This window comes from Loxodonta africana, chromosome 2, assembly GCF_030014295.1.
Source record: "Loxodonta africana isolate mLoxAfr1 chromosome 2, mLoxAfr1.hap2, whole genome shotgun sequence".
NCBI lineage: Eukaryota > Metazoa > Chordata > Mammalia > Proboscidea > Elephantidae > Loxodonta > Loxodonta africana.
The window spans coordinates 74,923,630-74,938,305 of record NC_087343.1 but is presented as its reverse complement, the minus strand read 5'-3'; the positions used below and the strand labels follow the sequence as shown (position 1 = coordinate 74,938,305).

At 38.1% G+C, this 14,676-nt stretch overlaps 1 protein-coding gene across 3 annotated transcripts in view; it reads right to left on the bottom strand.

The window, feature by feature from the left end:
• Positions 1-14,133, bottom strand: part of BDP1 (B double prime 1, subunit of RNA polymerase III transcription initiation factor IIIB) — a 118,049-nt gene extending 103,916 nt beyond the window's left edge. For 2 of the 3 annotated variants that reach the window (XM_064272961.1, XM_064272963.1), the window contains exons 1-5: positions 13,715-14,132; positions 10,545-10,824; positions 4,407-4,516; positions 1,984-2,043; positions 454-582 (exon numbers count right to left, since the gene is read on the bottom strand). In XM_064272961.1, coding sequence (XP_064129031.1) covers positions 454-582; positions 1,984-2,043; positions 4,407-4,516; positions 10,545-10,824; positions 13,715-13,926 — 791 coding nt within the window. In that variant the 5' untranslated portion in view covers positions 13,927-14,132. Of the gene's footprint in view, positions 1-453; positions 583-1,983; positions 2,044-4,406; positions 4,517-10,544; positions 10,825-13,714 lie in introns of all 3 variants that reach the window. The other variant, XM_064272962.1, reaches the window with a different exon arrangement.
• Positions 14,134-14,676: the final 543 nt, after the last annotated feature.

The window sequence follows — 14,676 nt, the reverse complement described above, 5'->3', positions numbered from 1 at the left end:
TGACTCGAAAGCACCTAACAACATAGCAAAAATCATAAGATATGTTTCCTTATATATGTGTTAGGTCTCACCACACACCAGGATACACATTAGTTAATAACATGAAAATCTGAAAACCGACTTCAAGACTAGAAACCTAGCCTCAGTGGAGGATAGCATGTGATTAGTTGTGTAGCTCAACCCAATTACCAGTAAGTTAGGAAAACAATGGTGTTAGGTTAACGGATGGTAAGTCAGTAATACCATCTTCTCATACAAAACACAGCAGTACACAAATTGCTAAAAATTATAAACCCATTTAATCTACCTTTCCATTTACATCATCCATTATGCAAATATAAACATTAGGTTCTAAGTGACAATAACAGATATAGAAACTTGATCTCTCTCAAAACAAAGCAGATTTGTTCTCATGAAACCATAATTTATCTCTCTTTTTTTTTTTTAAGTTACCTTTCCTCATCCAAAATAATAGAACCGTCTTCTGCCACTTTTACTCGAGGAACCAGCAATGGCCCATCATCAGTCTCTTCTTCCATTTCTTCATTTTCTTCAGCATCAGGAGTACTCTTACTTTCTTGCCTACCGAAAGTAGTAACAACAGGTTAATTCATATAGCCTTGAGAAGTGTTTCCTCGACAGTATGAACTTCTAAAATAAATTATAACAAATTCAACTTTAGCTATTTCCAACTTTCCCTAATAATTAACTGAAAATACTATGGTTGTTTAATACATGAGATTTCCTCAAATTTTATTCTAGTAGTATTCAATAAGAAGCATTTGCTCTCTTTGAAAATAAGAGAAATGAATGCTTATCTTTTCCATCTCAAATGAACAGTAAATTAATCCGCCCAGTTATTATGGAATTAACAATAATAATGCCTTGGAGTTATACAGCATTACTTCATAGATTACTGTATTTACTCTTCAGAACAACCCTTTAGGATTAGTATCTTCATAACCATTTGAGGCTTACAAAAAATAAATAAGTTTTGCTTTAATTTACACAATGGTAAGGGCAGAGCCAAAAGTCAAACATAAGTTTCCTGATAATGATTCCTGATCCCATGCACTTTCCATTCTACTACACTGTCTCCTTAAGGTTTTATTACAGCAAATAAAACATATAAACCTATAAAACATAACCATTTTTAAAGCTTCAGAGTATAACTTTAAAACAACGTTGATCCTAGGCAAAACACCAATCACGCAATCAACCCTTGAAGTGACAAGCAGAAAACTCCCAATGTTACTGGAGTAATTTTCCACAATCTCCAACCTTGAATTACAAGGTTACAGTAACTTCCTAATAGGCCTCCTGGGGGGTTTCCTGAGAGTAAACTAACATTCAACAGTGCAAGGTAGAAAGTAACATGGAACTTGTAGAACAAACATCACATCAAGTGATATCAAAACCATACCTATTGCAGGACAATGTATATATGCATTTATAAGAGAGAAAGAGAAGGAAGGAAGGAAAGAAGGAAAAAAAACAAGGAGGAAAAGAGAGGTGAGAGATGGGAGAAAAGGAAAGGAAAAAGATACACATTTGCTTGGACTTGAGTAAACTAGAATGGGAATGATATATTAAAAATCCGTAACATTTGCTGCTTCCACGGAGGAGAAACTAGATGGCAGAAGACCAGAGTTGGGAGGCTTTTCTCAATATGCTCTTTTGTTACTTTTGAATTTTATACCATGTAAATATATTATGATTCTAAAATAAAAAACTCTTAATTCTAAAAGCTTTAATTTAAAATCATAACACTAGCCATTCTTGTACGTAATACACAAATAGTGCAGGGTTTTCATATTGATTTAAATCAGGCGGTTACTTTTATTCTTGCCAATGATTCTAGTTTCTAAAAACCTATCAAATGTAATTTTACAATAACAGAAAGAACCATTTGATTTCTTTTTCTTTTTTTTTTTAATGTACCCATCAGAGAATAATATTTTTTTAAAAGTATGAGATGCTTACTCTCTCGTCTGGACTGGCGTCAATGATTTTTCTGTTTTCTTTTCTTGTTCCAGTGAGGAACTATTAAACACAAACAACAGAATACTTTTAAATAAATCATTAATTCATATCTTGTCAATTCTATCAGTAGACAAGGAAATTATTTTCACCTTCATGTTGTTCTTATTTTTATTTCCGTTTTAAGATATAACACTTCTATTAATGATCACGTGGTCCAATGATCAATTTTTCAGTCAAAACTTTTGTTGTCAAGTACAAATAGCTTGTAAGCGAAGGGAGTCTCCCATGCCTGAGGAACAAAGCAACCTAGGTGGCTTGTCTCCAACTCCCAGATGTCAAACAACTCAAAACCTAGGTTTCTGGCCCTTTCTTCAACTGGGCCAAAGACCTAGTGAATCTGAAAAAGGCATATACTGAAAAATATGCCACAACTCCTATCTCCATTTGTTAAACCATCAACAACACAACAATGAGAAGACTGACCTTCCACCCACTAAATTAACTTTGATTAAAAAAAAATTAAACTTTGATTAAAGAAGCTTTATTCTTGGGGGAACTGTTAAACAAAACGCCACTATATTTAATTAAGAAATGGAGCATAAAAATTAGACCACCCCTTTGGATCATGTAATTGTCGTTGTTAGGTGCCATCGAGTTGGTTCTGGCTCATAGTGACCCTATGTACAACAGAACGAAACACCGCCCGGTCCTGAGCCATCCTTACAACCATTGTTATGCTTGAGCTCATTGTTGCAGCCACTGTGTCAATCCACCTCGTTGAGGGTCTTCCTCTTTTCTGCTGACCCTGTAGTACTCTGCCAAGCATGACATCCTTCTCCAGGGACTGATTCCTCCTGACAGCACATCCAAAGTATGTAAGACACAGTCTCGCCATCCTTGCCTCTAAGGAGCATTCTGGCTGTACTTCTTCTAAGACAGATTTGTTTGTTCTTTTGACAGTCCATGGTATACTCAATATTCTTCACCAACACCACAATTCAAAGGCGTCAATTCTTCTTCAGTTTTCCTTATTCATTGTACACTTTCACATGCATATGATGAGACTAAAAATACCATGGCTTGGGTCAGGTGCACCTTAGTCTTCAGGGTGACATCTTTGCTCTTCAACACTTTTAATGGTCATTTGCAGCAGATTTACCCAATGCAATGCGTCTTTTGATTTCTTGACTACTGCTTCCATGGCTGTTGATTGTGGATCCAAGTAAAATGAAATCCTTGACAACTTCAATCTTTTCTCCATTTATTATGATGTTGCTCATTGGTCCAGTTGTGAGGATTTTTGCTTTATGCTGAGGTGCAATCCATACTGAAGGCTGTGGTCTTCGATCTTCATTAGTAAATGCTTCAAGTCCTCTTCACTTTCAGCAAGCAAGGTTGTGTCATCTGCGTAACACAGGTTGTTAATGAGTCTTCCTCCAATCCTGATGTCCCATTCTTCTTCATATAGTCTAGCTTCTTATATTATTTGCTCAGCATACAAATAGATATGGTGAAAGAATACAACCCTGACTTAACTCAATTAAGGAAGAATTGCATGGCTGGTCCTATTATATCCTGGCAACCAATATAACAAAGAAAACTTATTTTTACTCTCAGAGGTAAAGGGCATCATTTACCACACCAAGAAAGCAGCTACAGGCAGTTCCTGGATTACGAATGAGTTCTAAGTCTGTCGTTAAGTCAAATTTGTACGCAAGTCTGAACAGTTAGGCATAGTTTGTAGCTAACGTCAAACATTTGTCTTAAGGTATAGTATCTAGTGTACCTTTTTATGAATACAAAACATAAAAGAAACACTTCCAGATACACTAAAACATCTGTAACATAATAATATAGTAATAATAACATTTTGATGCACATCACAAAGTACTGTATTTTTACACAAATAATGCGTACCTTCTAAAGAGTCGGAAACGACTCGATGGCACTAGTTTTTTTTTTTTCTATGTTTGTTTGCCAACCGTGCCCAGCCTTGTGAGGTATTTTCGTAAGCACGCTCCGGTAATTTTTTTTACAGCAACACATTAAAAAAAATTGGCATAGTTGCACTTATGAGAACACCTTGTGTGGGGAGGGCAAGGTTGACAAACACAGAAAGTGCGCGTTGTTTGTGTAAAAATACCAAAGTGCCTGTTTATGATTATGGATCATTGTATGTACCTCAAATTTTTAATATAATAGGCTTTATGGGGCTTGGTTTGTAACTACAGGTTGTACGTAAGTCGGACATTTGTAACCCGGGGGGCTGCCTGTAATTGAAACATCACTAATTTTTCCTATAAATTTGATCTAAAAGAACAAAAATGCTGTAACTTTTTGTCAACATGCTTTTGGGAAACTGAAACTAAACAAATGATATTTAAATCGCTTCATACCCAAAGTAAAAAAGAAATTATACTTACGTCATTGGATTGTTATTTGGCAGGTAATATATGAAGTCTCTCATAGTCATTTTTGAACGATCTGGTGGCTGCTGACTTTCATTAATAGCATATTTGTTCTTCCACTGCTTCTATATGCATAAGCACACACAGGTTCACTATTGTTTCATAAATATAGAATTTCAGATACACCATATTCAAGTGTATAACCTACTGATATATTCAATCCAAGTGCTTCAATAATATCTCTATTCCAATTATGTCATATTATAGAAAAAATTATAAACTGAATATTAAAAGTTATAGCACATTAAGGAATTTTAAAAACTAGGGAAATTTGGGATTAGTTTAGATAAAAGTTGAATGTATAAAATCATGCTACTGATGCATTCTGAGTACAATAGTTTACGGAAAATTTATAAATACATAGCTTCTGCTTATCCTACATTAAATTGGAATTGTGTATTTTATGGAATTCATGAAGCAAAAATGTTTAATTTTTAATTTTTCAAAATCAATCTAGTTAAGTAGATTCTATAAAACAAAACACTTTTACAGGCTTAGATTTGAACATAAAACCAAAACCCATAGTCGGTTCCAACTCATACCAACCCTATAGGACAGAATAGAACTGCCCCATAGGGTTTCCAGGGGTGGCTGGTAGATTCGAACTGCCAGCCTTTTGCTTAGCAGCCAAGCTCTTAACCATTGCACCACCAGGGCTCCAAACATACCTAGATTCAAATTCCATATCCTTCACTATGTTTGACACAAAGCAAATAACCACTCTGAGCTTATTTCCTCGTGTATAAAATAGTGAGATCTACTTCACAGTTTAGAGAATTGGATAGCAATATAAAGAATGAAGCAAAGTTGCTTCCCCTTAAAAAAACAGTATTCTGTAACTAATAATAAGAGCTGTCATTTGTTGGGCACTTACTATTTGCTGGGCCCTGGTCTAAATTTATTCTTCACAACCACCCAATGAGGTAGATACCATTACAAGTTTTTTATGGATAAGAAAACAGAGAAAAGTTAATTAAATTGCCCAAGGTCACCTAGCTACTAAGGGATGAGGCTAAGATTGAAACCTTAAGTATCTAATTCCAGAGCCTAAATGCTTCACAACTGATTTACTGTTTTTCCAGAAAAAGAATGAATTTTCCCAGCAATCTTCAAGATAAAAAAAAGGACAAAACCAACAGCCAACATTATTCTAAACAGAAAGAGATTGAAAGCAGACAAGGATGTACTCCCTCACCACGCTTACTCAATATTGTACTAGAAGTCCTGTCTAGAGCAATAAGGTGAAAAAGGGAAAATAAAACGCATACGAATTGGTAAGAAAGAAGTAAAATTAATCCTACTTGCAGGTGATACGATCCTATACATAGGAAATCCCAGAGACTCAGCAAGCAACTAACGGGAACTAACAGAAGAATTCAGCAAGGGGCAGAGTGCGAAAACTGATGTACAAGAATCAGTTGGATTCCTCTACACCAACAAAAAGAACTCTGAAAAAGAAATCAGGAAAACAATACCATTTACAAGAGCCCTCAAAAAGATAAAATAAAATACTTAGGAATAAATATAGCTAGAGATATATAAAACTTATACAAAGAATTGAAGAAAAAATTCAAGCCTTGAGTTGCAATACCGAAGGATTCTATGGGCAAAATACTGAACAATGCAAGAAGTATCAAAAGAAGATGAAAGGAATACACAAAATTACTGTACCAAAAAGAGTTGGTCAATGTTCAAACACTTCGGGAGGTAGCATATAATCAAGAACTGATGGTACTGAAGAAGTCCAAGCTGCACTGAAGGCACTGGCAAAAAAACAAGGCTCCAGGAATTGCTGGAATACCACCTGAAATGTTTCAACAAACAGATGTAGCACTAGAGGTCCTCACTCATCTATGCCAACAAATTTGGAAGACAGCTACCTGGCCAGTCAAATGGAGGAGGATCCATATTTGTGACCATTCTAAAGAAAGATGTTCCACCATAATGTGAAAATTATTGAACAATATCATTAATAGCACATATAGGTAAAATTTTGAACATAATTAAAAAATAGCTGCAGCAGTGCATCCACAGGGAACTGCCAGAAATTCAAGCCAGATTCAGAACAGGATGTGGAATGAGGTAAGTCAGTTTTTGACATGAGATGGATCTTGGCTGAAAAAAGAGAATCTCAGAAAAATGTTTACCTGTGTTTTATTGACTATGCAAAGGCATCCGACTATGTGGATCATAACAAATGACAGTTAACACAGAGAAAAAGGAGAATTCCAGAACACTTAATTGTGCGGAACCTGTACATAGATCAAGAGGCAGTCATTCAAACCAGGAAAGGTGTATGTCAGGGTTGTATCATTTCACCATACTTCTCAATCTGTATGCTGAGCAAATAATCCAAGTAAATGGACTATGTGAAGAAGAACACGCATCGGGATTGGAGGAAAACTGAGAACCCGCAATATGCAGATAACACAATCTTGCTTACTGAAAGTGAAGAGAACTTGAAGCATTTACTGATGAACATCAAAGCCTACAGCTTTCAGCATGGATTACACCTCAACATAAAGAAGATGAAAATCCCCACAAGTGGACCAATAAGAAACATCATGATAAACTGAGAAAATACTGAAGTTGTCAAACATTTCATTTTACGTGGATCCACAATCAATGCCCATGCAAGCAGCAGTCAAGAAATTAAATGATGTATTGCACTGGGCAAATCTGCTTTAAAAGACCTCTTTAAAGTATAAAAGGCAAAGATGTCACTTTAAGGGTTAAGGTATGTCTGACCCAAGCCATGGTATTTTCTATCACCTCATATGCATGTGAAATCTGGATAATGAATAAGAAGACTGAAGAGAAATTGATGCCTCTGAATTATGGTGTTGGTGAAGAATATTGAACGTACATACCATGGACTGCCAGAAAAATGAACACATACGTCTCAGAAGAAGTACAGCCAGAATGTTCCTTAGAAGGGTGGAGAGACTTCATCTCACGTACTTTGGACATGTTATCAGGAGGTACTAGCCCCTGGAGACAAGCATCATGCTTGATAAAGTAGAGGGTCAGTAAAAGCCAAGACCCTCGACATGATGGATTGACACAGTGGCTGCAACAATGGGCTCAAGCACAGCAATGATTATAAGGATGGCACAGGACCGGTTAGTGTTTCACTCTGTTGTACGTGGGGTCACCGTGAGTTGGAACTGACTCAACAGCACCGAACAACAAGGATAGCTGATCTTTGACAAAGCATCAAAGCTCATTAAATAGGGAAGAGAAAGACTGTTTAACAAATGGTGCTGGCAAAATTCGATATCCATTTGCAGAAAAATAAAACAAGATCCATTCCTCACACCATACATAAAAACTAACTCAAAATGGATCAAAGACTTAAATGTAAAACCAAAAGCTATAAAAATCATGGAAGAAAAAACAGGCACAAAGCTAGGTGCCCTAATGTATGGTATAAATAAAATACCAGACATAACTAAAAATTAACAACCAGCAGAAGATAAACTAGGTAACTGGGACTTCCTAAAAATTATACCCATCAAAAGACTCCACCAAAAGAGTAAAGAGAACTCACCAACTGGGAAAAAAAATTTTGGCTATGACATATCCAACAAGGGTCTAATCTCTAAAATTTATAAACAATTTCAACTCCTCAACAACAAAAAGACAAACAACCCAATGAAAAAATGGGCAAAGGACATGATCAGACACTTCACCAACGAACACATTCAGTCAGCTAAAAAACACATAAACAGATTCTCGAGATAATTGGCCATTAAAGGGATGCAAATCAAAACTACAATGTGATATCACCTCACCCCAACAGTAATGGCACTGATCAAAAAAACAGAAAACAACAAATGCTAGTGAAGTTGTGGGGAGACTGGAGCTCTTAAACACTGCTGGTAGGAATGTAAAATGGTACAACCACTACGGAAAATGATATGGCACTTCCTTAAAAAGCTAGAAACAGAAATACCATACAGTCCAGCAATTCTGCTTCTAGGTATACATCCTAGAGAAATAGGAGCCATGACAACAACAGACACATGCACATTCATGTTCACTGCAGCATTACTCACAATAGCAAAAAGATGGAAACAACCTAAGTGCCCAGCAACGGATGAATAAACAGTGGTACATACACAGAATGTACTACTACACAAGGATTAAGAATGATGACTCTGCAAAACATCTCACATGGGTGAATCTGGAGGACATCAAAATGAGTGAAATTAAGTCGATCACAAAACAACAAGTATTGTATGAGACCACTACTATAAATAGTCAGGAAAAGCTTTACACACAGAAAGAAACATTTTTTTGATGGTTATAAACGAAGCAGCAGAAGGGAGGGAAGATCACTAACTGCAGAGAAGACACATGTTAACTTTGGTAAAGGGGAAGGCAGTACAAAATGTGGGGGAAGTCAGTACAACATGACCAAGGCAAGGGGACACAGAGGTCCGCAAGAAAAAAAGGCAATGCCAGTAAATGCTACAACATATACAATCCTGAAACAACATTAATAACAAACAGTAATTTATGAGTGGATACACAGGTCAATATGTACACTGAAGAAGTGTGGGAGGGCATATGGGGTATACCTGCATGCAAATATAGGTTTGGCTGTGCATATTTTTACACACATATTCATATGTACTGCATGTATACTCATATATATATAATAGAGCACACAGATTGCAATCTTGGAAATATCCTAGACCTAACCAAACACTTCATGGGACTGAGTTACTGGGCTTGAAGACTAAGGACCATAGTCTCAGGGGGCATGTAGGTCAACTGACATAACATAGCTCATAAAGACAACATTCTACATCCTACTTTCCTGAGTAGCACCTGGAGTTTTAGGGCCCTGGTGGCACAGTGGTTAAGAGCTTCGCTGCTAACCTAAAGGTCAGCAGTTCAAATTCACCAGCTGCTCCTTGGAAACCACAGGGGGCAGTCCTACTGTCCTATAGGGCTGCTGTAAGTCGGAATTGACTCTACAGCAATAGGTTTGGTATTTTTTTTTTTTTTTTTTTTGGTCTGTGGTCAAAAAAGCTTTCAAGCAGCTATTTAAAATACAACTATTGGTCTCTTTCCATTCAGAGCAAAGGAGAGTGAAGAAAATCAAAGACTCAAGAAAACAATTAGCCCAAAGGACTAATGGACCACAGGAACCACAGCTTCCAGATGGTGCCTGGCTATCACTACAGACTGCTCTGACCAGAATCACTACAGAAGGTCCTGGTTAGAGTGGGGGAAAAAAGTAGAACAAAATCCAAATTCACAAAAAAGACCAGATTTATCAGTGTAACAGAGACTGAAGGAAGCCCCAAGACTGTGTCCCTTAGACACCGTTTTAACTTGGAAATGAAGTCATTCCACCCAAATAACAGACAAGCCTATAAAATAAACAACAACATTCAAGAGGGAAGTGCTCCTTAGAGCAATCATCCACATAAGGCCAAAAGAGCAACATCTGCCCAAAAGCAACAAGGACAAAGCAGGAAAACCAGACAAATGGAAATGGGGAAGTAAGGGTGGTAACAGGGAGAGTGCTAACACATTGTAGGTATTGCAACCAATGTCACAGAACAATCTGTGTATAAACTACTGAATGGGAAACAAATTTTCTCTGTAAACCTTCACTTAAAGCACAATAAAAACAGAACATGGACTCTACTACATGCACACTCAAATTTTCCCCGTTTATAATGTTCCATACCGCCAATTTAGAAAATATTACCAATTCAAATAAATATACCTTAAGTCACTTGGACATCCTCACATGAAAAATCATATTCAAAGTTTACTTCATAAATATACTATGTATATTTGCGTATAAAGCTTATATTTGTGTCCTTCACCAAAAACAATGAAATAAATTAATGAATAAAATGTGTAAAAAATAATACTGGTGGAAAAAATAGTTTATTGATAAGCTCATAATGCTTCCGAATCATTCTGACAAAAGTATTATAATGGATGGTATCTGGTTTTGTTCCCCCATCAAACTCTACAGATGCAAATTTTCCCTCTGAATGGTATGTTACTAATATAAAAACAGAAGTCTAGCAGGCAACAGTTAAAATTCTGAGTTTTCTCCTTTACCTTCTCTTTTCTCAATTCTTCTTTTAACATTTCTCTCAGTTTCTGGGCTTTATATATTCGGTATCTGTCGGAGCATGGCTGTTTCTCTTTTGTTGGAATAGGGCTTGGTTGTAAAGTTTCTTGATTAACAGTACATAAGGGATGAGATTCTGAAGGAACACTGACACTAGGTTTATCCAGACTAGAAGTACTTGATACTCGCTTTCTTCTCTGTGAAGCAGTAGGGGAAGATTTGCTGGATTCTTCAACGTCATTCTCACCATCAATCTTTTCACCAGTGCTAAAATTAAAAAAAAAAAAAAAGGCATCATGAATCTTATATATTCTAGTTTTAAAACCTTGTCTGGTGAAAATTAAAAAATAGGAAAGTCTTACTTATTCAAAAATCAATGACTTGAGATTGAAATTAATTGTGACAGAATTTGCAAAAAAAAAATTTTTAACAAATATGTACATTCTAATGAAATTGCAAATTTTATTCAAATTTCAAGTCCCTAAGCACATTCATGGAAACCCCAGTGGTATAGTGGTTAAGTGCTATGGCTGCTAAGCAAAAGGTCTGCAGGTTGAATCCACCAGGCGCTCCATGGAAACTCTATGGGGCAATTCAACTCTGTCCTATAGGGTTGCTATGAGTCGGAATCTACTCGACAGCAATGGGCGTTTTTGTTTTTTTTAAGCACATTTGAGCACACGATTTTATGCTTGCTTCCCTTAAAAACAAAAAAAATTAAGCTATAGAACAAAGCTTAATTAGTCTTATTTGAATTACTAGGTAACAGAGAAGTTTTTTAAAGTAAAGTTTATAATTCATCCTGACATCCCCCAAACTGGTCAAAATTACCAGCATCAACCAGAGATCAAACAAAATATACAAAACTTCAAACCTCAGAAACATTTGTATTGTAATATTTGAAAATACACATACATCTACATTAACCAAACCAAATTCTGTTTCAGGCAGAAATCATTTATCTTTTGTCAGGCATGATTCTACTTACACAGACACTAGAATAAGCTCTTCACTCAAAAAAACATTACTCAATTGCTCCAAATTACATATTAGATATGGTTCAGACTGAATATAGGATTGGAAGAATGTGCTGAAAGCAAATTAAGTCAATAAAAGAGGTTTAAGAATTAAAAGCAGAGATTCTACTTTTTTCACATGTTAAAATTAACCTTAAATAAAAATGGCAAATGCCTAAACATAGAATAACCTTTTCCAGGCACTCTTCTCCAATTTAGATTTTTATCTCAGCCCTTATAAAACGCGATACGTGGAATGCGTATCAATTTTTATAACTAGCAAAGCCCCCCCCAAAAAAAGAAAACACTTGATCAAAAACAAAGTATACTCCCTAAAAGTCAACTTTAAGAAACAACTAAATATCCTCAAGTTTAAGTGTCTCAAGGCTAGTCTCTGGATAATCTACTAAATTACCAATTATCATGTATTCATTAGGAGCCCTGGTGACACAATGGTTAAAAGCTTGGCTGCTAAGCAAAAGGTCAGCAGTGTGAATCCACCAGCCACTCCCTGGAAACCCTCTGGGGCAGTTCTACTCTGTCCTATAGGGTCGATATGCATCACAATTGATTCGACAGCAAGAGGCTTGGTTTGGTTTTTTGGTTTCATTTATAATTAACAGTATCTCTGCAAACTTTATTAACCTAACAGCGACTATCTGTGTGAGGAGCCATGGTGGTCCAGTGGTTAAGTGCTACCTGCAAAGCAAAAGGTCGGTGGTTCGAACCCACCAGCTGCTCCGCTGGAAAAAGATGTGGCAGTCTGTGGCAGGTTGCTTCAGTAAAGATCACAGCCTTGGAAACCCTATGGGGCAGCTCTACTCTGTCCTATGGGGTTGCTACAACTTGAAATAAACTCTACAGCAATGGGTTTTGCATTTGCACTCCGTTTTGGGGAAAAACATTCGTAACAGATTTATGTAAGAAATTTAGAAATTATTTAAGTATCACCAAGCTATCAACAAAATAACACCCTATATTCAGCACCAGTTCAGGCCAAAAGATGAAGATGAGCTAAAAAGAAAGGAATAAATTTTTCACCTTCCTGTCACAGTATAAAGAAGCACTGGTGGCACAGTGGTTAAAGCACTGGACTGCTAACCGAAAAGGTCGGCGGTTCAAAACCACCAAAGGCACCTCAGAAGAAAGATGTGGCAGTCTGCTTCCACAGATTTACAGCCTTGGTCACTATGAGTCAGAACAAACTCAATGCAGTGGGTTTTTCTGAGTCACAGCATAAGCAGAATTTGTGCTAACCCACTGTCACTTAACACTTTATTATTTCTCATATACATAGCATAGAAGCAGAGACCATACTAGCCTGATACGTCCTAACTTTACTTTGCTCCACCGTTTTCTTTTTTAACTAGTAACTTTTTTGAGTAACTACTCTGCCATGTTCTGTGCAAGATAGTTTATATGCGTTCTCTCTCTTCTCCACAATAACCCTCCAAGGTTGGTAATATTATCCCAATTTTACAGACGAATAAATCCTGCCTGGGAGAAGCCCATTACATTGTTGTAGTAAGCTGAAGAGTCCTAAACCCAAATGCGGTACATGACGCTAAAGCCATGCTTTTCCGTTCCGAAAACATGGTCACCATATTTAAAGGGGCACACACTCAAAGTACTAACACCAAAGCGAGTACCCAGACCTACTTTCCACTGACATAAACCAGCAGAGCCAAAGCAACACTGGTTTTCTCTTTTTCAAAATAAATACTTTAAAAATTAAAGATTAAAACCACTTTCCTCGCAAAGTACTCCAGAAGAATGAAAACTACCATAATCTGAATTCTCCAATGAACACCAGTACCACGTGTGTAGATATTCTTTAAGGCTATTATACTTGGATTCCCCGTCATCACTGTAAGACACGGCAGCCCCCCAGGGAATCGCAAGACCATGACAAAATCCATATGCACACACCCTCAGGACCGAGAAACAAACTGCAGCTTGGAGTGGTTTCATCGCCCCTAAACCGAAAGGTTTACGGCAAGTAAAGCTTACTCCTAAACTTAATTTGTTCAAATTCCAGGTGGCAAAGCTTACTCCTGTAGTAAAGTTAATTTGTTCAAATTTCAGGTGACAAGGCCGGGGAGGTGAGGGAGACAAAAACGCTCCTCTCTGCAAGCTCTTACCTGCCCCTGGGAGCCTTTTCTTGGGGTTCTGCTCCCCCAGTATCCACCAGGGGCACATCTCTGGGCTCCGCTGGCTTCGGAGCAGAGGCCGCAGCCGGCTCCGGAGGCCTGGGAGACTCCTTTCCACGCTGGAGGTTGGGAGCGGTGGACCCCCTGGCGCCTATACCAGGCCTGACGTTCGGCTTCACGCTAAGGCGTGCCCTGCGGAACATGGCGGAGCCAGGGGGCCCGGGGAGGCGGCCCCACGGCCGCTGAGCCCCGAGCCCCAGCCGCTGCTCGGAAAAGGGGTTAGGAACTGCGCCTTCTCACGAAGCTACACCACCAACCCGGCAGACAGCTACGGCAGCTTCACGCCCCCGCTGCCTCCTCCCTCCTCCCGCCGCCGCCTCTTCTTCATGACCCTGTTACAGTAACAGCTAAGTTTCCTTCTCTGCCCAGCTCTCAGCCCGAAGACGGCGCCGGAACTCGTTGCATCATCAGCCAGCGCCGCAATCCTACCGGAATGAAGTCAGACGCACGACGCCGAGAGCCATGGTAACTGCCAAGCTATGCATTAAAAAAAAAGCCATCTAGTCCATTCAGATTCGTAGCGACCCAACGGGACACAGGGTCCCCAAGGCTGTAACCTTTAGGAAGCACACTGCCCCATCTTTCTCCTAGGCAGTGGTCATGGGTTTGAAGCAAAAGCAGGTGAGCGCTTTAAACACTACCCCACCAAGTCTCCAAACTATGCATAGAGTATGGTTACCTGCGAACCAGTCGTTGAGGAGTAGAGCCTTGCACTCTTTTATCTGTAGGCTTCCTTTTCTTTTTTTTAAATTTTTATTGTGTTTTAAGTGCAAGTTTATAAACCAAGTCAGTCTCATACAAAAACTTACATACACCGTGCTATATACTCCTAGTTGCTCTCCCTCTAAGGAGACAGCACATTCCTTCCCTCCACTCTCTATTTTCATGTCCGT